This window comes from Varanus komodoensis, unplaced genomic scaffold, assembly GCF_004798865.1.
Source record: "Varanus komodoensis strain SLA01 unplaced genomic scaffold, ASM479886v1 scaffold5, whole genome shotgun sequence".
Lineage (NCBI taxonomy): Eukaryota > Metazoa > Chordata > Lepidosauria > Squamata > Varanidae > Varanus > Varanus komodoensis.
This window is the reverse complement of record NW_025336087.1, coordinates 23,949,425-23,977,274: the sequence shown is the minus strand read 5'-3', so window position 1 is coordinate 23,977,274 and position 27,850 is coordinate 23,949,425. Positions and strand designations below refer to the sequence as shown.

General features: G+C 41.5%; 1 protein-coding gene across 3 annotated transcripts in view; it reads left to right on the top strand.

The window, feature by feature from the left end:
* The first annotated feature begins 15,673 nt into the window (after positions 1-15,673).
* Positions 15,674-27,850, top strand: part of CHD1 (chromodomain helicase DNA binding protein 1) — a 66,419-nt gene continuing 54,242 nt past the window's right edge. The window contains exons 1-2 of one of the 3 annotated variants that reach the window (XM_044445844.1): positions 15,674-15,806; positions 17,953-18,164. In XM_044445844.1, the coding sequence (XP_044301779.1) occupies positions 18,112-18,164 (53 nt within the window). In that variant the 5' untranslated portion in view covers positions 15,674-15,806; positions 17,953-18,111. Of the gene's footprint in view, positions 15,842-16,004; positions 16,104-17,952; positions 18,165-27,850 lie in introns of those variants that run through there. The other 2 variants (XM_044445845.1, XM_044445846.1) reach the window with 2 other exon arrangements.

The window sequence follows — 27,850 nt, the reverse complement described above, 5'->3', positions numbered from 1 at the left end:
GATTCAGCTTCTATCACACTCACCAACAGATCAGATGCATTGAAGAGTTCATGAACCCAGCAGCCTGGAGCTGCAAGCCCAATCCAGAGTCTTGACAAAATTCCTCAGAAACAAATGTGGATTATAACTGTAGTAACAAGCTTCACAACCAGTTAGAGGAGTAAAGCCAACTTTTTTCATTCTTCCCTACCATTCCCAGTGTCTACAGCTAGTGATGCCACAGATAGAAACTTCGTGGAAAAGATTCAACACAAAATATGAGATAAAACTCCATGTAAGCTTTCTTTCTCTTTAAAATTATGTAAGCTGGCAGCTGAGAGTAAAGGCTTAAAAGAATTTTCTGTCTGCCTTGTATAAAAAAGACATGACTTAGACCAAGCTCTTTGCTGGAATAATGTCTCCAGTACAACCAACCTTGAGACGTATGGATTTATAAGACTACCTTCTACTTCCTTTTCCACTTGGCTCCTAGATTCACAGCTCCCTCATAGCCAATTCATACTTCAGTTTATTTTCAATAAATAGTGAAACTTTAGGAAGGCTTCCACATTTACAGCAAGTAAAGCAGGTGAATGAAATGAAGTCTTGCAGTTCTTTTACATCAGGGGTGTCCAAACTTTTTGCAAGGAGGGCCAGATTTGGTGAGGTGAAAATGTGTGGGGGCCGACCATTCAGCCTGACATTCTTTGAACCATTAACATTAAATGCAAATGAACTATTTTATGAAAGACTAAACAAATAACTTAACTGCACTAATGTGAAGGGTGATACTGAGATCTCGACTGCATTATATAGGCCAGGTCTGGCTCAAAAACAGTGGTTTTGATGCGCAAGATGTCACGCAGGTGAAAGTCACTTAGTCTCGTCCTCACGCGGTTCTTGTTAATGTTCATAACCAAGAATGTCTTCTCGCACAAGTATATCGAACCAAACAAGCTCAGCATTTTCTTAGCAAATGTTCAAATCTCTTGGAACCTGTCTTTATCCAGCTGGTGGTAAAAGTTGACAAGAGGGAGCTGTTGGTGCTGACTGTGACACTCGGCGTCACACTGCAGCTCAATGAGCTCCAGCTGCAGGTGGTCTGGAGCGTCAACAGGGTCCACAGAGAAAGGAGATGAAAAAAGCGTGATCTCCTTTTCAATAGCTGCAAAATCCCAAAAGTGCTGTTGAAACTCCTCAGCCAGAGATGAGATGTCTGCTTCATACCTCCTTATTTGAGCACTCATATTGTTCTGTGGAAAACTGGTCATTATTTCCTGCAGCGATGGGAAATGTGTGGTATTGGGCTGCGTTTGTGACAGGTGCCTTTGGAAAAGTAGCAGCTTGGTCCCAAAGGCTTTGATATGTGAATACAGTTGGCCTACCACTGCATTTTGCCCCCGAAGGCTCGTGTTCAGAGTGTTCAGATGTCGTGTTATGTCAACTAAAAATGCAAAATCAGCCAGCCAAACAGGATCAGATAGCTCTGGCATCGGTTGTCCCTTTTTTGCCAAGAATTGTCCGATTTCCTCCCTAAGAGAGTAGAAGCGCTGCAGTGCAGACCCCCAACTGAGCCATCTTACCTCGTTGTGATACACAACATCTCCGTATTCAGCCTGGATGTCGAGTAGAAACTGTTGAAACTGGCGGTGACACAGGGCTTTGGAGCGAATATAATTAATAGCCTTCATCACCGGTTTCATAACATGATCATATTTCAGATGTTTGGCACAGAGAACTTGTTGGTGAATAATACAGTGGAGTTTTATAGCTTTGCCTCCTTCTTTGCTGCCTTTGTTACAGACTAGAGTTGATAATCCACTTCTCTCGCCAGCCATGGCAGGTGTGCCATCTGTAATAATTCCAGTGACTTTATTCCATGGTAGTTTCATGTCATCTACGGCGGAACAAACAGAAACAAATAAATCCGTTCCTCTTGTTTGGTCCTTAAGGCTCTGGAGGTCAAGTAGCTCTTCACTCACGTTCATGTCATTGTCCACTCCTCTCAAAAAAATCAATAACTCAGTGGTGTCAGATGCATCCATGCTTTCGTCGCAGGCTAACGAAAAAAAGACAAACTCCACTCCTTTTGCCTCTAACTGTCTCTTAATATCAGATGAAACGTCTTCAATTCTCCGTACCACAGTGTTACGAGCCAGGCAAACATTGGCAAACTCTTGCTTCTTCTCAGGACAAATTTTCTCCACCATTTTCATCACGCAGTCTTTAATAAATTCACCCTCAGTAAAAGGTTTGCAGTGCTTGGCAATCAGCGTTGCCACCTCGTAGCTCGCCTTTGTGGCATTTTCATTTGACTCACAGACTCTTGTGAAAAAGCGCTGCTGTGCCGTTAAAGCAGCTTCCAGTTACTTCAATTTTTCGCCACGTTAGTTCCCAGTTAGCTTGTTGTAGTTAGCATGTTTCGTCTGGTAGTGCCTCTTGATATTGAATTCCTTGAAAACAGCCACAGTCTCTTGGCAAATTAGGCAGACACAGTTGTTTCGTATGTCAGTGAAAAAATACTCCAATTTCCACTTGTCCTGGAAGCGGTGGCCCTTGCTGTCAACTTTCCTTTTTTTAGTTACGGTCGCCATTTTAGAAATGGGCACACAAGCCTTGTGTCACAAGGGTCACGCAGCGAGAGTGCTGACTCAGGCCTACTGCCATCTTCTGGTGAAATATAACCACCAGCCTTGAAGGAGCAGGAGGCAGCAGCAGGTGACAGCTGCGGGAACCGCTGTGCGGTGAAGGGAAAAACGCAGGCTGGCGGGGATGAGTGACAGGCTGAGCCAGTGGGGAGAAGAGGCTGTGGGCCACTCGAAATTTGAAAACGGGCCGCAATTGGCCCCCGGGCCGGACTTTGGACATGCCTGTCTTACATGAAACATGAGTGAATCTATCACAATGACTATGCATGTACTATGTACCATATATTGTTTATCTATAGAAACACAGACTATTGTTCTTAGGAACAGCAACACATAGATTACTAAGGCATCCCAGATATCCACATACTTGGCACCCAGCCCAGGCCTCCCCTTCCTGCTCCTGCTAGAGATCAAGGCATTCAAATGGGAACTGATTGGTGGGGAGGGAGTACAAGGGCTAGGCTGGGATGTGTCAAGAATGGAACATCCCTGCCTAGCCTGGATTTTCCCTTCCAGATCCCACTTCTCCCAAGTGGAAGTGGAGAGGACAGGCTTGCCCCTGTTTTTGCTCCTGCCTGAGAGGAAGGAGCTCAAGCAAGAGTGTCCCCTAGACCAGTCACTGGATTTTCTCTTGGGCAGGAGCAGGAGTGGGCAGCTGGGAAGTGCTGCCTTTTGGGGACACTGCTGCCCCAATGATCATGCCCCCTCTGTTTGCCTGAGAGGTTACCTCTCAGGCCCGTATGAGCGGGGAGCAATTAGCTGGGCCAGCACCATCCAACAGATCACCCAGCTTTTGCTCCGAAGATATCTGATGCTGGAGGTGGGAGAAGTGGGGATGCCCTTGGGCAACTGTCAGCAGTGTTCTCTGGCTAGCTGCTTAGCAAGAGTGGTAATGGCCACTCTTGCCAAGCAGCTCTTTGGTTTGGGCCTCCTATTAGGGCAGGTTGTGCTGTCAGCATGTGGATGATACAGCAAGCAGTGATGCTAAGCAGAAACTTTAGAACAAATATTGTTTCTTATAATGGTTTCTGAGGACCAAACTTACATGCTGGAATATATAACTGGGTTTGGACAACATGACAATACAACCACAAGGAAAAAGCACCATGGCTTGTCACGCCATGTGACCCAGGCAATGAGTCTTCACCTGTAACCACCTTGATGGTGCCCAACTTAACCTCTGCCCCCTCAGATCACCAGTTAGCAGGGCTGTGGAAACAGAGTTCCTTCAGCCACTGTTGGACCTCAGTGTTCATCAGTCCCAGCCAGAATGGCTGATAGTCATGGATGATGAAGGTTGTACTTCAGCAACATCTGGAGGACCACAGCTTTCCCAGGCCTGTTCCTCTCTCAAACCAGAATAATCAGGGTCCATGTATCTGCAATAACCTGGCTCTTGACAGAATTCTTTGCAGCATACCAAAGTTCCCCTTTCCTTCCATCATGTTGGAAAACCTAGTTCACCCACACATATTTGTATTCGTGTACACTTTTCAAAATTCATTAACATTAAAAGGCACTGGGGGATTCTGTATTTGTCATGGGTAGGCTATGAGTGAACTGTCTAATAGAGAATCCATTATCTCTGGCTTTGTCAATTTGAAAACCTGTCTACCTTCTCTCTACTTAAATTTTCCATCTATCAAAGAACATGTTCTCCAAAGATGGAGAATTTTGAGGAAGGAGCAAGTTTTTATGTTTTCAAAAATGGAATAATGTTTTGTTTCTTCTTCCCAGCAACCCTTGAGAAGCTTCCAGGTCTAAAATGAAATCATCCCAGTACCCAACAGAGTCTCAGTTGAATGTCTGTTGCCGCCTCCCACTTTTAGTTTGTGACTAAAAGCAGACTTCTGGCCCCTAAGAACCGCTACTTTCTCCCCCCACCACCCTCCCTTCTATCCTTTTGTTTTCTTTATTATCTCGCCTAATTAAGATTTTGGTCAGACTTTAAAGCTTGCACGGTATTTTGTAACCCATTTTTTTTTTATGGATCACTGGCCAACCTATACTGTAGTTACATACTCACACCAAGAGCATGGCAGATACACATGTAACAGGAGAAAAAGTATGAAGAGAAAAGGAAACTAAGATCTTGCTGTCCAAAGCCCTGCTGGCAAGAACCAGGACAGTGGGAAGAGGATGGAGACCTTTACATTTGAAGTATTTTCAGCTAGAAAAGCTTCTCAGCCCATCTAGCTTACATCCAGGGAGTAGGCAGGGACAGTGATAAAGAGGCTCTTTGATTCCACCAGATCAGGAAGAATGGATCAGGTGTCTTCAGCACAAAGCAGTGTGGGAGACCCAATGGTCAGTTCATCAAATTCCATGTGACGCTGGTGAAATTTAAAAAAACAAACTTGGGAATAGACTATTAAGAGTAGGTTCCTTGTCCCACATAGGAGTATAGGCTGCTTGCATAAATGGCTGTGAAATTATTCTTAACTTTTCACCTACACACATTTTACATTGTTGTACCAGGGACCTCTTAACTAATTGGGGGTAATTTTCGCCTCTCACATCTCCAGTTGCCAGCTGTGCTTTTTTGCTGGAAGGGTAGAAGACCCTTCATATTTCTCTATTAGAGCCAGAATCTATAGCTGCTCAAAACTAGAAAGCAAGAGCAGAATTATATTCCTCCATGCTTTAATAGCTCACATACACCAAGTTCATGAGAGTACTTTGGAGCTCATAAACTTAGGCACTTAATTCAGTATGATTATGAGCTTGCAATTACTTTCACAACTCTGATATTAAAATACAACTGAAGTGGTGCAAGAGCTTGGAGGCATGGTGAGACAGAATGAACTTCAAACTTCGTTAAGCAGAGCTGCAGTGCTAATTCCACACATGTTTAAATTAACAATCAACTATATGATTCTTGATAAAGTGGATTTTCTGCACAGGTGTTTTTGGAGAGGGGATCTGTATCATAAATCATTATTTTAAAAATTATTTTATATTGGGTCTTTGAAATGGCCAGTTTTTCAGTATCACGACCTGTAAAAATATACAGCATGGATGTGGTCAAAGATAATATTCTGGAAGTAACTGTGAACTTATTTGTTGCTGCCAAGGTATAAATCACACTTAACTAGAAAATTCTGCCTATTTCTCTCTTTCAGAATGATCTAGCTATATTAAGCATACTGTTATTTTATCCAAACTGACATTATTGAGAATTACGAATTCTGTTGAAGAAAATCAACTATTTGCTATATTTTAGAAAAAAAAAATCAAGATTTGCTTCATGCCTTCCTGCCAGTGTCCAGTGACAAGGTTTGGGGGAATTGGGCCTTCCCCTGATATCATCTGACACCAATAGTGTGTCTTAGCAGTTAATTTCATGGAATGATCCTAAGCTTTAGTGTTACGGAAGAGAGATGATTTCTCTTCTCTGCCCACTTACTCTAAATTTAAAACACCCCAAACATTTAGTCTACCTTCAGAAAGGAAGTAACCATTTCCTGTATCTTTTTCAGCTCTACAATGTCACTGCAGCAGTCCATAGGTAGCCATACAGTGCCAACCATCTTGTTTCCATTCCCTTTTCTTATAATCCCTTTCATAAACTTTTCTCTTTCACTATCACAGCCACACAATAAGTATGTTACCAGGTTATGCAGGAGTTCTCTAACCCTTGCTTAAACACCACCATCTGGATGTGTGTGATATGACAAGCTTGGCCCAGCACTGAATGTTCACAATGGATGCTGTCAAAGTGGGCTGGGCTGTCTGATCAGGTCAACTAGTTCATTCCTTTATCTCATGCTACTGAAGTTACACAGGAGTCTTTTAAAAGGAAATTTGTCAAAAAGTTTTGGGATGTTCAACCACTTAGTACCTTTTTACTTATTTGTACTTTTATAGTGGATAATATATTAAATCTCCAAGTAGACTATATTAAAATGCAATGTAATGGTAGGAAAGCAAGAGAAAATTACAATTAAATATATTAATAACATTAAAGACACTAATAACATTAAATGATAAAATGGGATAGTAAGAGAGTCCTTCACAGGCCGAATAAAGCATGTGTAAACAGGTGTTTTCGAAAGGATGGGTGCATCACTATCTGATGACATACCACTGGCCATAAAACTAGCAAGTTCTCAGAAAATCTCAGGTATATATATTTGACTAGGTATATATAAGGGAAAATAGTCAGCTAGGTATCCTGGTACTAGTACCATTTTATTTAGGGCTTTGCATGTCAACAAGTGAACAATGAATATGGATTGGTAGTTAATTATCTCATGACACTGGAAGTAGCCATGCCATACCAATATTCAAGGTCCTCTTATTTAGTTGACCTTGTGGAAGAGTAAGTGACCTTTTGCTTATTTGCATACATGATGGAGATGATGGCATGGTGGATTTTCCAGAGAAACCCATTGGACCCACATATACTACTGGCATCGCACTTAAGGTCACACATTGCTAGGTCAATTGCTAGGCAGAATGGCAGCATTGAAGGCTGCCCTCCAGAAGAATTTGGAAAGATTGGTGAGGGAAGACCAATTGTTTCACATTCCAGACGCAATACCCATTTCTATTCAGCGTTACCTGCTCTTCGATATGCGTAATAATTCTAACTTGACTGACAGCTTACCACAAATCTATCGGGAACAGATGACTAATTGGCCGATAATTTCCAGGCACATGTCAGATCTCTTTCAAAAATTGTCTTTAACATGGCTATTTTCTCATTCTGCATTTCAGGGTAAGCTGCATTTTTTACTGGATCAGCATTTTCACTTGTGAGAATGTGTGGGTGGATGCCACCCACACTGGATAACTTTTTAATTTCTTAACTAGTCCTAGAACTTCTTCTAGTGTGTCTGTGTTCCTTTTTTCAGAAGCAGGTTCTTCTGCAAAAAAGGCAAACAGGAAAATTTTGTTTGTTTCTCTGCAATCTCATGTCCCAACATTTTCACTCCTTTGTCAACCAACAGTTCAGAACAATCTCAGGCTGCTTCTTGCTTCCAGTGTATTTAAAGATGTATCTATTGTTGGTGTTAAGCTCTTTTAGCTATGTATTTTCCAACTTTTCCACAACTGGACACACATAAAAATATTCATCAGTGCTGTTACTCCTTTTTATTATTACTTTTATTGAGTTTTAAATCGCATGTTTTCAATATAGTCAGTAAGTATATAGAAATTACAACTTTTCAAGCAATAAAACTCATACATTACTTTAAAATCCACTTACAGCAAGCAAGAAACACAGGTTCGATGTTTCAATAATCTTATAGTTTTCCATAGAAATCAATTGGGGGTTTACAATGTAATTGTCATTAATGGGGAAAGTGATCCTACAGCCCCTAAGGCAGCACCAAGGGGGCATAGGATCCTTCACATTCCCAGATCAGAGGTCAGAGCTCCAACCTTGCAGGGAGGTCATGTTCTGACCCTCCCACCCCCATTTTTCCAACCAGCAGCTAAAGAACTGCACAGATGGCCTCTCCAACAGTGGAAAAATGACTTGAGGGGGACAAAGCAGGTATTCCCAGGGAGTGGAAGAGGCCAGGTGTATCCTTCCAGCCTTCTTCTCTCTTCTGAAGCACCTCTGCTGTAGGATCAAAAGTGGCTGTCTGCAGAACCGGAGGGATGCGGAAGCAAAGAGCTCCTCTGCTCATCTCTGCACAAGCCAAATTCAGAAGATTGCTCCCAGAATGTGTTTTTCCATCTGTCACATGCATGCTGGTAGTTTTTCCTAGGAACTAGTTTGTTGATAGTCAAAATATTTATACCAAATTGTACAGTTATCAGATTTTTTTTTGACCCTTTGCCCTTGTCTGTTAATTTTTCAACTAACACAATGCTCCAAATTTACTTACCGCACAAGTATTGACATTTTTATAATTTTTGCTATTAGTTGATTATGCCACCATTTTGCTCGATCTTGAACTGAAAGCTCCTAGACTCCTGATGGTTTTCCTCCGGAAATCAGTTTAAAACTCACCTGTTGACAGTTTAAAGGTTGGTGTTAGTAAGCACCAGTCATACAGTACCACGAGGGTTGACTGGAGCCTCTCTCTTCTGCAGCAAAATGTCCCCTAGTGCCTAAGATGAGTAAGACCTCCTTTCCAACACCACCTGGTATCCATCCATGAGAAACCCACAATATTGTCTAGGTGGTATTCCTGAAAAATGTGTGTGTCAAAAGGCCCTGGAATCAGACTTACCTGTTTTTCTTCCCTCCCAGCAGTATCAGTCTCATGAGCATTTCTTTGCCAAAAGTCTTCCACAGGACTGCACCTTAACAAATCTGACATTAAAAAGACTCGGGAAATTAGCATGGTACTATAGTGAAAGTGATCCTAGGGAAATAGCAGTATGTATGTATGCATTTATTTGGAATTTTTGTATGCCGTCCCATTCACACAAGCCTCGGGACGGCTTCCAACATAGAGATGATTAGGAGACTATATAACCAGGGAAGCTTGCATGCTGGTGAAAGATCGGACCACAGGAGCAGGAACTGAAAGCACTGGGAGGAAAAGGAGATAGAGCAGGAATGGCCTTCAAGCATTCTGGCTTGCAACTCCCATCAACCCTAGTCAACAAAACCAATGATAAAGATGAGTGCTGCAGACTCAAAATCTAAAAAGCCACAAGTTTCCCATTCCAAACATGGAGGGCAACACATTACTTCACTCAGAAAGGGAAATGAATAGATTTCACTTCCTGATGGGTTGCCAGAAATTAAATCCATTTGAAGGTAATTGTGGCAAATTGGGGATAGTTAAGAACTACATGTAGGTTAACTGTAGGTTATTTAACGAATAATACAGAATGTTCAGGTTTGGTTGCCATGAAGCCATCTCTGATCAGGCCAGATCTGGTGGTTGATTACATAAAGGAGCAGTGACACATGCCAAGCAAATTATGGGTTAATTAACTCAGGATTTGCTACTGTTAGGTGCACATTTGGTCACTGAGCTTGGCCACAGAGTACCCTCAAGTTTCTTAGTTCTTGTTCAAAGTACAAAGATGGGGCAGTTCTTCACTTGTTGACATAATGCTACGTATTGTCCACAGTCATTCAAGAGCTGTCTCATGAAAGAGGACAAGGAGACCAAGGAGGCTAAGCTACTTCAAGAACCTTGGATCCACCACACTTTTGATAAACAGATTTAGTTTCCAATAGAATTCAAAAGCTGATATGCTTATTTCAGCTTTTAAAAGTCACTTCTCATATCTTAGATAGACATCTTGATGAAATCCCTACAATTCTAAACTACTCACACTAAGTATGCAGCAAGCACATTTCAATTCTGGTATAATGATATCAGAGAACTTCTTTCCACTGATTTGCTGTATCTCCCACATGCCTCCTTGCATACTCTAAAACGACTTTGAAATTTGTTTCAGAATTGCTTGCTTCTCACCAGCCCAGCTTCATGGAGTGTTCATGTGACAGCTGTCCTATGAATGGTTTCTCCCACTTCAGCTGCCTATCACTCCAGCTCTTTCAGAGCTACCAGTGGCCTCTTGGTTGTTTCATGAACGCCCTCCTTACCTGATCACTGAGTTTTGCAGGACAGCCTTATCTAAACAATCATAGTGGAGAGCCACAGTCTTTCAATTTGTAATAAGATGTAATGGTGCTCTGAGGGATAAGCATAGTTTGGGATAGGTTTTTTTTTTACAGCCTAACCCTGATGGATTCTTCTGTATTTTATCAAAGCATTGTCTTGATAGCTCCTTCATCCTAATGAAGCTGTTTGTTTAGATATGCTCACCAACAAATTCTGGAGCCTTCCACAAACAAGTTTATTTAATCTGAGACCATGTAGCACTAAAGTTGCCACAGGTACACTCCATTCAACTTCTTATTGTTCTCTAGAAACAGGGGCTACAACAGAGAAGGAGGTGAATACCAGTTTTGTACCAAAAAATGGCACATTTTCATTTGTTTAATTTTAGTGACACAACAAAAATATTTTGCACCTTCACAGTGCAAAAAAATTTTTTTTTTGCACCTTCACAGAGGCCCTTCTCCGGGAACCCTCCGTGAAGGATATTAGGAGGGTAAGTACTCGGAGGAGGGCTTTCTCTGCAGTGGTGCCCAATCTATGGAATGCGCTTCCCAGAGTGGTCCGCCTGGTGCCGTCGTTATTTGTTTTTTGGCGCCAGGCAAAGACCTTTTTATTCAAACGCTATTTTAATTGTTAATTTTATTTATTTATTTATTGGCCAGGTCGACTCAAATTGTATTGTTTTATATTGTGTTTGTTTATTATTGCGAGCCGCCCCGAGGCTTCGGTGAATGGGGCGGCATAGAAGCTTCCTAAATAAATGAGAACAATGCCAATAAATCCATTTCAGTTCCAGGGTGTGACAACATGTGGAACAGACATAAGGGAAATAAATATTTCTGCAAGTTACTGTCTTTTGGGATGGGGAAGAAACAGCATGAGAGCCAACGAAGGCACCAACAAAGTGGTGGTTGTGGGGAAAAGGGGACATGACCATCTGAATGGGAACATGACCAATATACTGCTGTGAACTACCCGGAGTCCAGCTGTTGGGTAATATAGAAAAAGATAAATAAATGCTGGGACTTCAACTTCTATGGGCTACCAGATTAGGGAAAAGGCTACACTAATTTAACCAATCAAAAGACCCTTGATGATCATTTCTGAATATTGAGGACTGTTACCATGAATAGCTAGCTGTATGCAAAAGTAATTGAGGCAAGGAACCTCCCTGAAACTATTAAGGAGTTGGAGGTAAGCTTTCGTTCCCTTTGTTTTGACTCGACTATAGCCTGTGAGCAATTGAAAATTGTATGCCTTGTGTGAAACCCTGTTATTTTCTAGGAATTTGCCCAATTGTTTGTTCTTTATGCTTGAGATTTCTCACACTGTTATGTCTCAGTTCCGAAAATAAGCCTAGGGTTTGCTGACTTCCATTATAACTCCTTAGTAGCATGATTCCCTACTCTAATCTCATGCTACACTCATGTTTGCCTAAAGTAGGCATGGGCAGCCTTGAACCTGGGAACAAATCTGACTTTCCTGGGTCCCCGTCCATTACTCCATAGTTCCCAGAGGTCCAAGAGAACCAAAAAGGTTGCATTCTCCTGTCTCCAGTCATAGATCATCATCCAGGGTGACCAAAGTTGTTTCTATGCCAAAACCAGGCCTGAACCCCAACTGAAATGGATCCAGATAATCTCATCCAAGAGTTCCTAGAGCTGGCTGGTTCCAGAACCTTCCTCAGGAAAGGGATGTTTGCCACCAGCCTAAAATAGTTGCATTCTTCTGGGTCCACAGAGCTTTTCTTCAGGCATGGTCTCACCACTGTTTGTTTCAGGTGGCCAGGGGACCACTCCTTCTTTTAAAGAAGCATTAATCACCTCCAGGGCCCAGCTAGCAGTTCCTTCCCTACTGGCTTTCATAAGCCAAGATGGGACAAGGAACCAGCACAGGCAGGGTTCCACGAACCTGTCCAAGCACCTTGTTAAGATCCTCAATCTGTATTAACTAGAATTCATCCAAAACAACTGTGCCCTAGATATCTCACCCGATACCACTGCTATAACATTCAGGTTCAATTTCTTTCTACATGAGATCTGTCCTTGAAGTGCCTAGTATTACAGCAGGCTTCAGATGGCTCTAAGAGGTCCTTGGGGCCAGCATAGAATAGAACCCACCCAATTCTGGAGCGTTCTGCTGGGTGGCAAATGGAAGATTGAATAGAAGCAGTCAGATCTTGCTTCTTTGCTGATCTCACCGCCTTCAAATATATTCAAGTATAAGCACATAATAGGGCTCAATTGTATTCACTATGAGTTTTTCTCCATCTGCACTCAAGCTGTCTCAACTACAATGAAGGTGCTCAGGAGTGATTGTGTCAACTGACTGGATCATCTCTGGATTCCAGAGATGGTGCCCGGCAGAAGTTGGGACTCCCAGCATTTCTAACCCCCAGCCATGTTAATTAGGGTTAATGAGAACTGAAATCCAAAACTGCTGGAGGGAAGGCTAGGTCAGTGTTTGACCATGCTAAACTAGCAGGCAGGTTAAGAAATGCCAGGATTCCCCTGCCCACGTTTTTGCTAGTATGTATAATGGGCTAATTTAAAAGATACTCTCCCGGATTAGATTATGACAGGGCACTCATGTGGGTATTTGCAAGTTTTCCCTGGTCACAAGGAAATACCCCTTTTAATTCAAGGCACTGTGTGGCTCTTAAAAAATAGAGGTTTCAAGAGCCTTAGTGCTGGTAGAAACTAATTAGGCAGAAACTCCTTGTTCAAAACTGGTACTTGAACCAATCTGTAAGGATTATGTTCAATAAATAACACATGAACAGAAAGGCAGCACATCTGAAGCTGTTCTGTGACAGCACATACCTGCAACCCATTTCCTACAGCCAGATCAATCAATCAGGCAATGTTCTGTATGTTGTATTAAATAGTACCTCACCCAGCTGGCCTTTTAGCTTCATAACTGATTTGACTCTGATCCTGTTTATTTACAGAGCTGAGTATTTGAAGGTGTATCATATCTAACACACTCTTTCTGCTTGCTGCAAACATGCTATTTTATCTAGCCTTTTGGCATTATCATTTTCCTCACAATATTTCTCATGTAGTTTAAAGTATATTTCCATACTTTAAAAATGACACATTAGAAATTTCACTTTTTGAGCATAAGAACAGTAATTTGTAGTTGGGAAAATGCAATTATTTTCACTCTGTGTCTCCTAGGTAGTAAACTATTTGTGTTTCGCAAGAAGAGAAAGTAAGATTTCAACTGACTGAACAGTCATAATTTCTTCCCAAGGCATCTTAATTCTGGGAGGAGGAGAGCTAGGAATTTAAAAGCATTGAGCACAACTTCTAAGATAAGGAGCAATTTAATCTAATGTAATCTTCAAAACCTTCACAAAATTATTTTTCAGTTTTCTATGGAAGAAGCTAAAAACAGTTATAACTGTAAGGGCACAAGCCCACAACCATTAGATGCTGCTTAGCTGGTCAAGGGAGAGGTAAGACTTTGGAAACATGCTGCAAACTTGAAGTTGTAACTTCCTCCACCCTCACCAGTGTGATTCTTTCTGTACTAGCTGTGGCTCCAAGGATGGATGACCACCATGTCTGGTGAGCATTCCAGGGAGAGTGAGACTCTAGTGAGATATAATGCATACTGGTGGTACCTCAGTCCATCCTCCATGTGAGTCAGAGCACAAGACTCAAATGGCTGAAACTGGTTAAGTCTTTTTGCAGAAGGGCAAAGGCAACTGCCTTCACCTCTGCAGTCCTCTGACCTTTGACAGGATGCTAGTAATCCTCCAAGTTCAGGGTGTTATAAATAGCACATTGAATGGTATTGTAAATAGAAAGCAGGCATGTGCATTAAGACAGGATGAATGTACCCAAAGTTTTGTGGGACTTTTACAGCAACACAACCAACATTATGGAGTATTTTATTTCTCTTGGATGATGGACTGTATTAACTTGCCTTTTCAAATGTCAGTAGATATACTGGAAGCACAAATGTTTTGTTGACAGTAATAAATCTAGAGATGACAATACCCACATAATATGCAGGCAGGCAGTCAGGAAAGGTTTTGGACAAAATATGTGAGGTGTTTTGCTGCTGATTCCTCCTTCCCTTAGTTTGATTAGACTCTCCCAACCCCCACCAAAAAAAAAAAAAAAAAAACCCTTTAAAAACTCAGCCTGTCCAGAACAAAGAAAGATTTGATAACTAGTATCAGGAAAAAAGTTTGAACTCTGAACCCAAAAACGCACTTCAAAATAATACTTTGCTAGCACAAGCATTTTCTAGATGCAGATTGTGTCTGTAAACTGAAGTGTTGTACAATCCTGGCACCAAGGGGTTGTATATTCTCAATCAAATTTAGGATTTCTCAATTTTTTCCAAACTTTGATAATAGTTTCCATGAACTTCACCACTTTTCATAACTGTACATAACTCTCAGAGCATTGACAAATAAGCTGCTTGAATGGAAGAGATTTCCAGTAGTGAAACCCACTACACAGAGCCTTTCAGCTAGAAAGACGAGCGGAATGCAAAGCTTTCACTTCCTGTGTAGAAACTGAAAAGTCACGATATATACCACTGTCCCCACAGGCTTGATTAACAGCAAGTAGGGAAACTCTTTTGAAACACATACACAAAGAGACATATGAAATGGCTGATTTTATTTGGCCAAAGAAGGACAAAAAGGTTAAACCGCTTAATTCTACTCAAAAGGAAGTGCTACTGAGTTCATTGAGCCTACTCTCACGTGTGTACTTATCTGCAACTACTGTAGTGTTACACTACACATGCATGCATGCGCGCGCACAAAGACGGGCGCGCGCGCGCGCTCCTTAGCTTACAATCTGCGAGCGTCCTGTACCATCCAGTCGGGCCGTTTGGCAAGAGTATCGTTGGCTGCTGTACATCTGCTAAACCGGAAGGAGAGAGAAAATGGGGGACGAGATCATTTCATTTCCACACAGAAGTTTCGGGCAGCGAACCGAAAGGAGTCCAGCTAATAGGCGTACTTCAGGAAGCGCGGGCGGAACCTCCGTCCAGAACTGAAGCCCAAATGCGATAGTTCCCACAGACGCACACGCCGCTCGCGACCACCGGCGGACGGCTTCGCTCCGCACGCGCTCCCGCGCGTCCCCTCCGCGCTCGCCCGTCCTGCGCCCAGCGGCTGCTCGAGCCGCGCCGCCCGCTTCTCTGCCTCGCTGACTCCTCCTTCCCCCTTCCCGCTCTGTCCCAGGGCTGACATCACACCCGGGGTTTCCATCGGACGAGGGGAGGGGGGGAGGAGGAGGAGGAGGCTGTACTGAGCGGCGGCGGCGACAGCGTGATGACGGCGGCGGCCGGGAGGACTTAAAGCAACGGCGACACGCGCCCGCCCGCCCGCTTACCTCGGGCCTTTTCCCGTTTTTTTTTAACCCATTCTTTTCCTCCGTCGTCTCCCTTTCTGAGGGATCCACGCATCCCCCCTCCTTTTTTGGCCAGGCCAAGAGGCAGGGCCAGGAGCGGCTGAGGGAGAGTGAAGAGATCCAGGCAGGCCCCGGAGCGCTTTTTCCTCCTCTTCTCCTGTTCGAGGCCCGCCTGCGGCGCTCTGCGCAGCTCGCTTGCTTCGTTTGGGTCCTCGGGAGAGGCCCAGGCAGCCAGCAGGCCTGGCGACGCTCAGGTAAGAGCGGCCCGCCGGAGAGCGAAGTAAAGCCGGTAAGCGGGGCGCGGGTGTTGGGCAGCGCTGCCCTGACCGGCCGGCTGTGGCCGCAGCTTGCCTGGGCGCCTTGAGCAGGCCGCAGCGAGCCAAGAAGGGCGGAGAGAGGGGGGGAAAGGGAGGGAGAGAGAGGGAGGAAGCCTTCGGCCCAGCGAGCTGGAAGTCGAGGCGCGGGCTCCGGCCTGAAGGAAGGAAGCGAGGAAGGGAAGGAAAGGAAAGGCCCAGCCTGGGTTCTGCGCTCGCGTGGAAAGCACACTTCAGGTGGGTGCCTTGCAGAAGGGCTATTTAAGGGGAATATGGGGCGAGAGGGAGGAAGAGGTGCCTCTTTTGTTCAATAGCCGCCAGGACCTGTGCCTCAGGGTACTAGCCTGCCTGCCCTGCCCAGCCACCCTCCCGCCCTTCGTCCAGTAGAGACCCGGGCAGGGCGAACATGTTGCTCTCTTAGCCTCGGATACTGCTTTTTCAGCTTTCCCCCGCCATCTCCCTTTGTTTACCAGGCGGCTGAGGGGAGGCGGTTATGAGAGGCGCAAGGAGGCTTTCGCAAGCGGGCGAGGGGAAGACTGCGGCAGGCCTCGAAAGAAGCGGCGGCACTAAATAATAAAAAAGGCGCCCTGCAAGGAGCACTAAGAGACACCCACCACGCTAAGGGGGAATCGGAGGGAGGGGAGAAAGCCCATTTGTTTTGGCACCCACTAAATCCACGAGGCCCGCTCCTCATTGGCTGACAGGCTAGCTATCAGGGACTCTGTGCGGTGCTTTCCTGCTGCTCTGAACAGTGGCCCCGCCTTTTGCTCAGGTTCCCTAAAAGATTTAAAAAAAAAAAAAAAAAGCTTTCGTGCATAATTTAGCTGACTGACGCATGTGGATAATGATCTTCTGTGCAGTGGAACTCCTGAATTTGCTGGTATCGTGCCCGAAGAGGTAGTAAGGAAGCTAGTTTCCTGTGCAGCAGCTAGAATTGGTCTTGTACTTGGAACCAGCCAACCACACTGCTCCCCCAGCCTTGGGGGGCTGCCTTCACAGTGTAATCCTAAGCATTCCCCACTCCAGTAACTCTTTGAATTGAATGTCACTTACTTCCAGGTACCTATGCAGGTTAATGTGTATAGGATTGCAATAGTATCTCTTATTTATATAGTTTCTGTAGACCAGGTATTGATTAGATGAGACTTCACTTTGTTAAAATTTAGTTCTGTGCATATTTTCTTATAGCACGTGGATTATAAGGTTAATGGGATGGGGCATGCATCTTATCACATATTGCTAGTGCTACCAATTTATAAAATAAGTAATGTATGTATATGGTTTATAGCATATCCTGTGCATATTTACATATTTACTTAAGGTAGTGGGATAAAAAACTTCGAGTGAAGAAATAATAAGGCCCACCATGTTCAGTAAGATTTATTCCTAGGAAATGTATCTAGGATTTCAGCCTAAGTGTCACTGGATATAAGGACTGCTACAGAAATAAGTCTCAGCCTGCATCAATGGTGTTCCCTTACTTTCTGTTGGCAGTGCCACTAATGCTTTTACTCATTTGATCAAAGAGTAATGAAAAGCTTTAATTTAGCTTTACTTGCGTATGAAGCTGAATTGCCCAAATATTTCTGACCTTGCCTTATAGAAGAAACTCCGTTTGCAGTGTTCAGTGCCCAGTGAGGAAACTGGGGGCCAAATCTCCACTCTGACCTTGGGTCAGGTTAACCTACTTTACTGGGTTGTGAAATTTTGTTTATTTATTAGATGTGTATTCCAACTTTTTCTGTTTTAAAGAACTCAAGGAACTTATTCACTTCCTCCTGTTCTCAGTCTTATCCCCACAACAGCTACCCTGTGAGATAGGTTGGGCCGAGAGTCTGTGACTGGCTCAGAGTCACCCAGTTGGCTCCATGCCTGAGCAGGGACTAGTACCCAGATAACCTGAGTCCTGAACCTGTGCTGTTAACCAATGTAGCATACTGGCTCTGGAAGGTGGAAAAAGAAAGGCAGAATATAACTGTAGCAAATCGCAAATCTCATGTGCTCCAGCTGGTTTACTGTAGTATATACAGTTTTTTTCAGATACAATATTTATTTAAAATAAATTTTATCATTTGTCTTTTTAAAGGTCATTTGGGCAAAAATCATGAACTGCTGAATGCAGTAGAACAACTTGCAAGTGAAATATTTGGAGTGCTAGGAAGAAGACACTCAAGTGGACATTTTATATCCAGCTTGAAAACTGGACAAACTCTTATTTATATTTTTATCTTGCTGAATACTTAAAATGAATGGACACAGTGATGAAGAAAGTGCAAGGAACAGTAGTGGCGAATCAAGGTATGAATGTAAAAGGCTTTTGGTATTCAGCAGTTTTCTTATCTTTTGTAAAAGTTAAATCTTTACAAAAATAATTTATTTTGACCAAACATACTTATTCATTCATAGATTCATTCCCGTTAAAACAAATTAAAATCACTTACAAATAAGAGTGTGTAAGAAAGGACCTGGTCTGGATTCTAGTAAATCCACCTATGGAGACTAATGGAAACAATAGAAACTTACATTCGAATAAGCATGTCTTTGTATCAGAAGTATACTGAAGTCCAGATAGGCTGGGGCAAACTACCTGTTGCTTACATATTTGCTTATATATGGCTAAATAGTCACCATATTTTGTCATAGGCAGGACTCTGCTTCTTTGTCACAGTCTTTATTTCTTATCTTTGCTTTTGGTATCACGGACATTGTTTGTCCCGCTTGTGTTAGCGATGAGAGGAAAGGGGTACTGTCCCCAAATTTTCATGAAACAAAAAATGGTTAGAGCTAGGGTGATGCTGAAGTCAAAGGAACTCATTCCCAGGCTTTCCATACCTCCTTGTTTGGTATGCCTATAATCCACATTTCAGGTAGCTTAACTCTGTGTGTGCCTTAGCTTGTACTATAGTGTTGTACTGGCAATTTTGTATGAACATGTTAAAAATACAGGTAAGGAAAATTAATCTAGGAAATTACCCTGAGAATCATTCAGTAGTTGTCTTTTTAAGGACATTGTTCACTGATCATATGAGATTGTTTGTGTGTAGACTCTCAGTGTGAAGTAGAACATAGTAACTTCAGACTTACTTACAGTTGTGAATTACCCATTCTTCATGATAAAGTCAAAAAACCTAGACTGCAATTCTATACTGCCTTCTCCCTGAGTAAATACAATGGAATTCAGTTAGCCTTAATCATGAGTAGGCATATTGATTGCTCTGAACATATCACACACTTCTACTAGTCTGTTCATACATAGCATGCTGTGGGGTTGTTATAAATGAGGTATCAGAACTGTGGTCAGCAAAGGCTGTCTCTTTTCACATGATTCTCAAATAAAAAATATAGCTTAAATCCAGTGTTACACAAACAAGCTTCTGCTCATAGAACAGGACTTCTCCTTGCTTTTCTGTTGTCTGCATCCCTCTCATATGCCTTCTGGATCAGATCCAGAGGTCCTTCAACCTTGTATGTATAGGTATGTATTCAAAACACAACACATGTGTACCATAAAAGACCTGTTTAGTGCAGCATCATCTTTGCTACATAGCTGCCTAGCCCTCACTCACTATTCCCAGTCAGTATTTATTTATTTTTATTTATTTAAAACATTTCTATGCTGCCCCCATCGCAACAAGGCCTCGGGGCGGCTCACAAAGAATACATAAATAATAACAATACAACAAATTTTTAAAAAAATGTTTAAAAACCCCCAGTGCATTCTCAGCTAAAAATTTAAAATCCTATTAATTAAATAATTTAACAGTTAAAATAAGTTTTAAATAAAAGGTCTTAGCCTGGCGCCGAAAAACAAATAACGACGGCGCCAGGCGGACCTCTCTGGGGAGAGGTATTTCTCCCTCTAAATACAGTAGCTGGTATTTAGTGACAAACTGCCTCTGAACCTGAATTAGCTTTCCTAGTCAGATGCCATGATACAGCCTGTCCTTAGTGAATGTATCTTATGATTTGAAGCCATATAAGGCAGGTGCCATTGCAACATCCTATGGGAGAGGATTCCATAAAGTACGTTGTATAAATTAGTTTTTAATTTTGCCAGTCTTGAATCTACAGCCAGTTTGTCTGCAGTTAAGCCTTTTGTGGCTGCTACCTGTGTGCCCAGGTTCCTGTAGCACACAGGTAGCAGCCAAAATTTTGGGCGAGATCATCGTTTCAGTACCCTCCTGTCAAAAGTTTGTTAGCAAGAGAGGGCTTTCAACACAAGCGATGGCTTTCAAGGTGGCTGCTCTCATGCTGTGGACTAGGAATGCTCCCTCTTTGCTGTCATTCTGCCAGCAGGCAAATACACCTTTATTCATCCAGGCCTTTGGGGCATAAAAGCTCCTCTGCCAGTGTTGATTATTATTGCTTTTTACTGCATTATAGTGTATTTTTATTATTATTGTCAGCTGCCATTAGTGGCATTTTTCTTGGTGGAAAGGTGTGGCACAAATCAAATAGTTTTAGCTGTGTCAGAGCACTCACATGTATATTTTGTACCTGGCAAATTAATTTACCTCTTTGTTTTGATTGGTGTATGCAAACTGGAGGATTCACATAAACCATAGCTATTCAAGTATGAACACCTGTGCCATCATGATGGTAGTTTGGTTTGTGGGCAGCAGATCCCAACTTGTAGCATTTGCTGAAACAACCTGAACTCCTGAGTGAGGCTTGGTACTACCTCTTTCTGCAGCCCGCTGAAATATGGGATAGAAGTTACCCAAATGCCTTCTCCTACCCCAGCCTGCTAGGTGTAGATTGGCATTTCTCAAAATAGATCCAAAAATTATTCTCACTAGAAGTTTAATGTGGGTTCATTTGTGTAGCTTGGATTATGCTTTGTGTTAAAAGTTTTGATAAAGTAGTTGTTTACTTTTGTACTTGGTGGATAGTTACATTTTTTTTTTTTAATTTGCCATAGTGATGGAATTCATGACAGTTTTCCAGTTGTTGGAAACATCAGGGTCACCAAATTTGTTGAAGCAGTCACAGTTTTTTTGTTTTTAATCAAGTCACCCTTCTATAATGATGTTCTCTGTGTTAACAATACTGGCTGTCTGCTTTTCTTCTTTATTCAGCTATTTTCTTAGATGCTTTTCTGAAAGAACTTGTCAGAAAGTTGAGAAGAAGTAAATGTAATAGACTGAGTTTGTCATGTTGGTGATTTCTCACCTGTGGGAGAGTCACCTTAAATGACCTCCAATTTCTTTAAGTACTTCATAGGGAAATGTTACTTTAAAGCTGTCTGAGAAGGAAGCTGTCAGCATCTTTGTGACATCATCAGCTTACCCTTCTGTCCAAGCCCTCTCCTCACAGATATTTGTATTCTAGTGGGAATGCATACGAGTATCCTCAGGATAAGATTGGAGAAGAGATGAGAATGATACAGATAGACTAGGCATTAGATAGAGGAAAGGGGAATTGAGGGAATGAGGTATGGACAAAACTGGAGCAGGAACTGGAGTTTGAATAGGGAGTAGGGAGAAACACGAAGAACCAAGAACAGTAGGTGAGGACTGTAGGAGGCAGCTGCCAAGAGAAAGGAAGTGGAGGCAAAGCAGTTAGGAAGAGAGCAAGGAACTTGGATCTTTCTCTTGCTCACCCACATTCTAATACATGTTCTCTCCATTTGGTGGGTATCAGGTGCCATAATACTGTGGTTAAGAGGCTGCACTATGATATATTAAGGCCCTGGTTTGAATCTCCTCTGCCATGAATTCACAAGGTGGCCTTAAGTAAGTAAGCCACTGTCCTTACAGACTGGAAAGAGTACATATCTGTATGTGAATCACTCTTAACACTAAAGTGTGATATAACTACTTGTTACACAAGTGTTAACTTATCCATACATTAACATGTTTCCAGTGGGCTAATCAGTAAAGGTTTAATTGAACCTATGAGAAATAGGAATCAACTATGAATATATCATTTGTAATCAGATAAGTGTTTGGAAGTTTACAAAAATACTTTAATAAATTAGTAAATGTTTTAAAATATTATTTCAAGTATTTACAAGTGCAAATGGCACTTACCATTTTAAAAGGAATATCTCATCTAAGAATGAAGTTTGCTACTTAAATATAGTTTAATTATAGCAATTAATCAAGCAATTAGTCAACTAAAACCCATATGATTTATCAACTATTTAGCAGTAGCCTGAGTAACATAATGTGTGTCATTTCAAAGAATACGTTTATTGGCCTTGGAACTACTCTTTTGCCTATCCTTAAATTGATTAGAGATTTTCCATTTACCTTGAAATTAAGCAAATTGCAACATACTTCATTTCTTTTGTTTGTTTGTCTAAGGCCTGTTTAAGAATGCATTAATGACGTATAAATAAGTTATTCCTTTCTATTAGCATGCTGATTTTTCCTGCGTACAGACTGGTATAATCCAGATGAGTTGTAATTACTTCTCTGCTTACATAAACTACTCTGCTATAAAGTAATTACATAAACTACATAAACTGTTTGAACCCAAACAGTTTGACTTATAGTTGATTCACATGTGCCTGGACAGTGTTGATTATTTTTTTCCCCAATGATCTTTGCATTAAACAATCTCTGTTAGTTTTCCAGTACTTAATTTACAAGGTAGAAAATTTAAGCTAGGTGTCAAAGACAAGTTTCACATCTATAGGAGTCAAATCACAGTCACTGTGTAGGACTTGAAGAATGATAGAAAAGCACCCCCTGAGAAATTGTTTGAAAGCATATGTTCTTTACAGTTCTTAATGGATTAATATGACAGACTTTTTTGCATTGAAGCTAATGACTAGTCTCTGTTGAATTGTCTTGCTTAATGTGCATTTATTTGATTTCAGCTTTTGTGTGCTAGAGATTTTAACTTGTTGTAGTCTCTTAATTCTCTTCAGTTATACAATTCACGAGGTACACATTCCTATTAAGTAATCCCTTCACACTCTCAACTTGCACTGTTTCACTAACAGTGTAAAATAATATTTTGTGCAGTTTAATACAAGAATGGGCAAAAAATAGATTGTGGGGTCTTGGGCGATTTTTAACAGATCAACAAGGGTTGCCCAGCTCTACTTGTTTAACATTGGTATCCTTGATTATTAGTAGCTCAGATTTAGATTTGTGAATGTAGGGTATCCCAGTGTGTGGTTCATGGAGTTCAGTATATGCATCTGACTCCAGTTAGAGGATCCTAGGTTTCAGTAAAAACAAAATAGAACCTGCATTGCTGCAGTCCATGGCCTTATATGTAAAATTGCCTCATCAATGAAGGAGGCAACAGTGTGACTGTTCTTATTTAGAGAAGACTATGGATATACGCTTTCAACATGAAATTGAAATACAAACTATACTCTATTGCTGGATTCTGGAGACCCGCAATAGTTACCCCTAGTAATCATTGGTTTAGATGTTTCATAAATGGTATGGTTTATCTTAAGTTCTCTACAGACCACATGATGCCTATGAGTATTTCTGATGCAAGCCATACAGTTTCATGCTGTCTTCGATGGTAATTACTGGTTTTTGCTTCTTCAGTCATTTAGATTACTGGTTATTCAGATGTTTGGCATCAGCTATTTCCATTGGGTATAAAAGTATGATCCTTTATTGTACCTTTACCAGATGTATATTATCATTTTAGAGATATGACAATCAGAAAAATGCACAGTATTCTAAAAGGACACACCATCAGTTTGTGTAAAGGCACTACAGTGCAAACTATTTTATGCCTTTTTTCTAATGATCCCTTGCATACAATTTGCCTTTTTCGCACTAAGTCATCCACAGAACTTCATTTTAGGGCTGAATTCCATACTTGTTTGAGTGTTTTAGTAAACATCACAGCCCATTGTAATTTCACAAAACCTTGGCGTGTTTTTTTTTTTTTTTTTAAGAATTATGTAAGCAAGCATAGTCAAAAGTACGGTCTGAATGGCTCTAGTTTGTTGTACTACAAGTCAGCTGAGTACTAGTGAATGTTATTTGTTAAACACTTTGAATGGTTTCTGGTCAAGGGAAAAAAAACCCTGTAGCTTTCAAAGACATATGTTTCTTCAGTTGATTCAGACATTGGTGTAGATCAGTATATTTCAAGTTACACTATACAGACAAATAAAATCTAAGCATATGAGGCAGGGAAATAATACTGACAGGTAGTAGTTATTTCCTATCAAAAATTATGGGAAAGTAATGCTGGTTAGATGTGATTTGACAAATTCTCCTTGGGCAATAACATGGAATGCTGCTGAATATATTAACTTAAATGATTTTCAGGAATTGTGACTCAAACAGTTATAGCAGTATTATGATTTAAAATATTAGCAATAACGTAATAAAATAGTGATGTCAAAACATATTCAGTTTTTAAAAGTTGAGATGTATTCTGTTTTGCATCTAGTTTGTAGGCAATGTATTTGCAGACACTTAAGTACCAGTAAGCAGTCTGCCTAAGGTTGCCAGGCAGGTCTCTGTTATTGCACTAGTTGATAAAATAATGCATGAGAAGATTTCTGGAAATTTATCTAAGTTGTTTTATGAGTTGTTTGTGTTTATGAATATTAAAGAGCCACAGAAATTAAGGCAGCATTATAAACCTTAAAATTTTATTTTTAAAAAAATACTGTTCAGCAGATAACTTGAAAACTGACATCCATTCAAACTAATCCAATAAAATATTGGATTGAATAAAAGTTACAATAAGGAAAAAATGTTGGAAATCTACACATTTATCTGTTTTATTTCCAATCTGTTGTGTGATGTTTCATATAATTCTTTAACATTTTAGTTAAAACCCATAATATGCTTTATTCAGGTTTGTTAAGAAGGGAGGGTGCCTTTCATCTGGTTGGTGAACTTCTAAGCCATGGGTCCTCAAACTACGGCCCAGGGGCTGGATCTGGCCCTCCATGCCCATTTATCTGGCCTGCCATGCCCATTTGGACCCACCGCCCACCTCACCCCACGCACGGGGAGGCAGTGGTTTGCTCGCTTGGGGAAAACGATCTCCAAGTGAGCAAGCCGCTGCCTCATGCACCCACCTCGCGGCGCGTGCCTGCCTTGCCTCGCCGTGCACCCGCCCCCACCTCAGTGTGCACACCCACATGCGCTGCCCCTGGCCCGGCCCGCACGTACCGCCGGCACCACCTTTCCAGCCCACGGCCAGCACTGGCAGCTTTCAACTGACCCCCTGGTGAAAAAGTTTGAGGACCCACCCCTGTTCTAAACAGCATTCTGCCTGCCCAGTGAATTTTTATTTGATTTATTTATTGTATTTATATCTTGCCTTTTTCCTTCCAATGACCTCAAGGTGGTTTACATGATTCTCCTCCTTATCCTCTTATACTCACAACAGCAACCCTGTCAGGGTGACCAGCTCCAAAGTCACGCAGGTAGCTCCATGGCTGAGTAGGGACTAGAACCCAGATCTTATTTTAAGACCCAGATGAAACCCTAAGGCAACAAGTTCTGGCAAAGTTATTTTGTGCATGTTCAGCTTTGTTCTGAAGCTTGGATTCTGGTGTTTTTAGAGATACTCTGTATTGAAAATCTACTGCGTTATATGTACAATAACTGCTCCTTTAGTTATGGAATATGACTTCATGAAGTCAGTGAGCACACATTGCTACACTGATTGAGAAGTTACTGTGTTGTGTGTGAGGGGCAGTGATTATGGGAATGGTAACACTTTACTTCCCGGCTATAGTACCAGTCTGGATCAGTCCCCTGAGCTTCTAATTTACATTGCCAAAATTCCAGTAGTAAGTAAATTGCAGAAACAAACCAAAGGCTTAAAGCCCCGTACTTCCTACTCTAGGATCCTTATCTGTTAGAGTTTTTCTTCAGGCTTTCCCATTCAGCTTGGGAAAGTGGAACTGGCCCAGGTGTTCCTAACTGTCATCTATACTTAAGTTTTTTCAGTCCCTGAATAAGGCTTATGTCCAGTTTGTATGCATTCATGCCTGATTTGTACACATTCCTACTTAATCCATGGTGCAGATGAAGCGTACAGTTGAACCTGGGGTGAATGAAGGCACATATAGTTGTGTGAACTGGTGAACTTATTTACTAGAGGTGTTCACATGGACCTCCAGCTTGTCTCTCGCTATATGACTCAAAGACACAACACCCTCTGGCTTTTTGAGGAAAAGAAATGCCGATATCTGGGTTCAGATGCAATTTTAAACTTCTCAGGAGCAAAGTGGGAGTGGTTAGGTAGCACAGATTAATCACCACCTTTACAACAGTCCAGAATTTTAAAGGTGTGAACTAGGCCATTATGGTTTTTGCTCTTAAAGCATGGTGTCACATTGCATGTAAGAAGTGTGTCCAGATAATAATGAGAATGAAGTTGCTATTCCTGAGAAGGGCTTTGAAGGAAGAAGCTGGCCAAGGTCACTTGGGGTGGGGTGCCAGGTATAGGTTAGAACAGTGATCAGTTACATTCCAGCCCTGTCGGTCTTTTTTTTTTTTTTTTTTTTTTTTTTTTGGTGACACCCTGTTCAAATGCCTTATATTGAGAAAAATACAAGTGAGTTTGAAACAGCAGTACACAATAAAATTTTGTTTGAAGTTGGGTAAAAGTGCATTAGGAAATGGTAAGGCAGGCTTATGGAGAAACTGCACTATCATCTGCACAAGGGTACCGATGACACAAGGCCTTCAAGGAAGGACATGAAGGTGTTAAAGACAAACAAGTATCAGGATGCCCCTCTTTGTCAAAAAAGGAACAGAATGTTGATGCCGTGAGGTCTGTTCTCAACCATGATTGACGACTCAGTATCAGAATGATTGCAGAGGAAACAGAAATTACCCAAGTCAGTTGTTCACAAAATCTTGACTCAGGATTAGAACATGAGAAAGGTGTGTGCAAAACTTGTTCCAAAGAACTTGTCACCTAATCAAGAGGAACACTGTCAATTCATTTGCCAAGACCTGTTGGCCCATTTGGAAAAAGAGACTGATTTTTTAAGTTGAGTGATTATGGGAAATGAATCCTGCATGTTTGAAAATCAAAGATTTTATCTGTAAGTTCTTGGTCACTTGAGACAAAGAGTTTCTCATGTGCGTCCTGAGATTGGGTCAACTTGGATCCTTCATCATGACAGCACACCGAGTCACAGTGCTTTGGCTGTCAGAAAGTTTTTGGCTGAAAAACCCATCACAGTGCTTCCCCCATCCTACAGCCCTGACTTAGCTCCTTGCAACTTTTTCATACTTGCAAAGATGAAGAATGGTTTCAGAGGACACCATTTTGGTAGTGTGGATAATGTCCAAAGAACCACTATGCAGGCTCTGGACAGCATCCCACTGAAGACTTCTAGGGATACTATGAAGAATGGAAAAATCACTGGGAGCATTGTGTACAATCACAAGGTGCATACTTTGAAGGAGACAATGTTCAATTGTAAAATTTTCAATAAAAGAATATTTAAAATATCATTCTTATTACTTTCTGGACACACCTTGTATTCTCAGCCAGTGTCCTCTACTGCTACTTGGTTTTAATAATGACATTTTTAGGGCTTTTTTATTTCTATTTCTATTTATTTTTATTTTTGTTGTTTGTATTTTCTATTTCTTGGGTTTTGCCTTGTAAACTGTAATAAAAAATGTGGCATATAAATTAAACAATAGTTTAAAATGATTGTTAGCAATATATTCATCCTGTCATTTTACTAAAACCTGTTTGTGCCTGTTTACCAGTTTGCATCACTGAAATTTTTATATCTGGTCAGTATGACACTAGTAATAATTATAGACTGCTGGTATCATAAAACCCTCTACCCAGAATATTAAAACATATAGTACTTCTGCACATCCGGTAAGTTCTTACTATATATATATAGCTGCTTTTCCCAAGCTTGTGCCTTCCTAATGTGTTGGACTACAACTCCCAGCATTGCTGATCATTGGTCATTCATTCATTCATTCATTCATTTATTTATAACATTTCTATGCTGCCCCCATCGTAACAAAGCCTCGGGGCGGCTCACAACATTCATT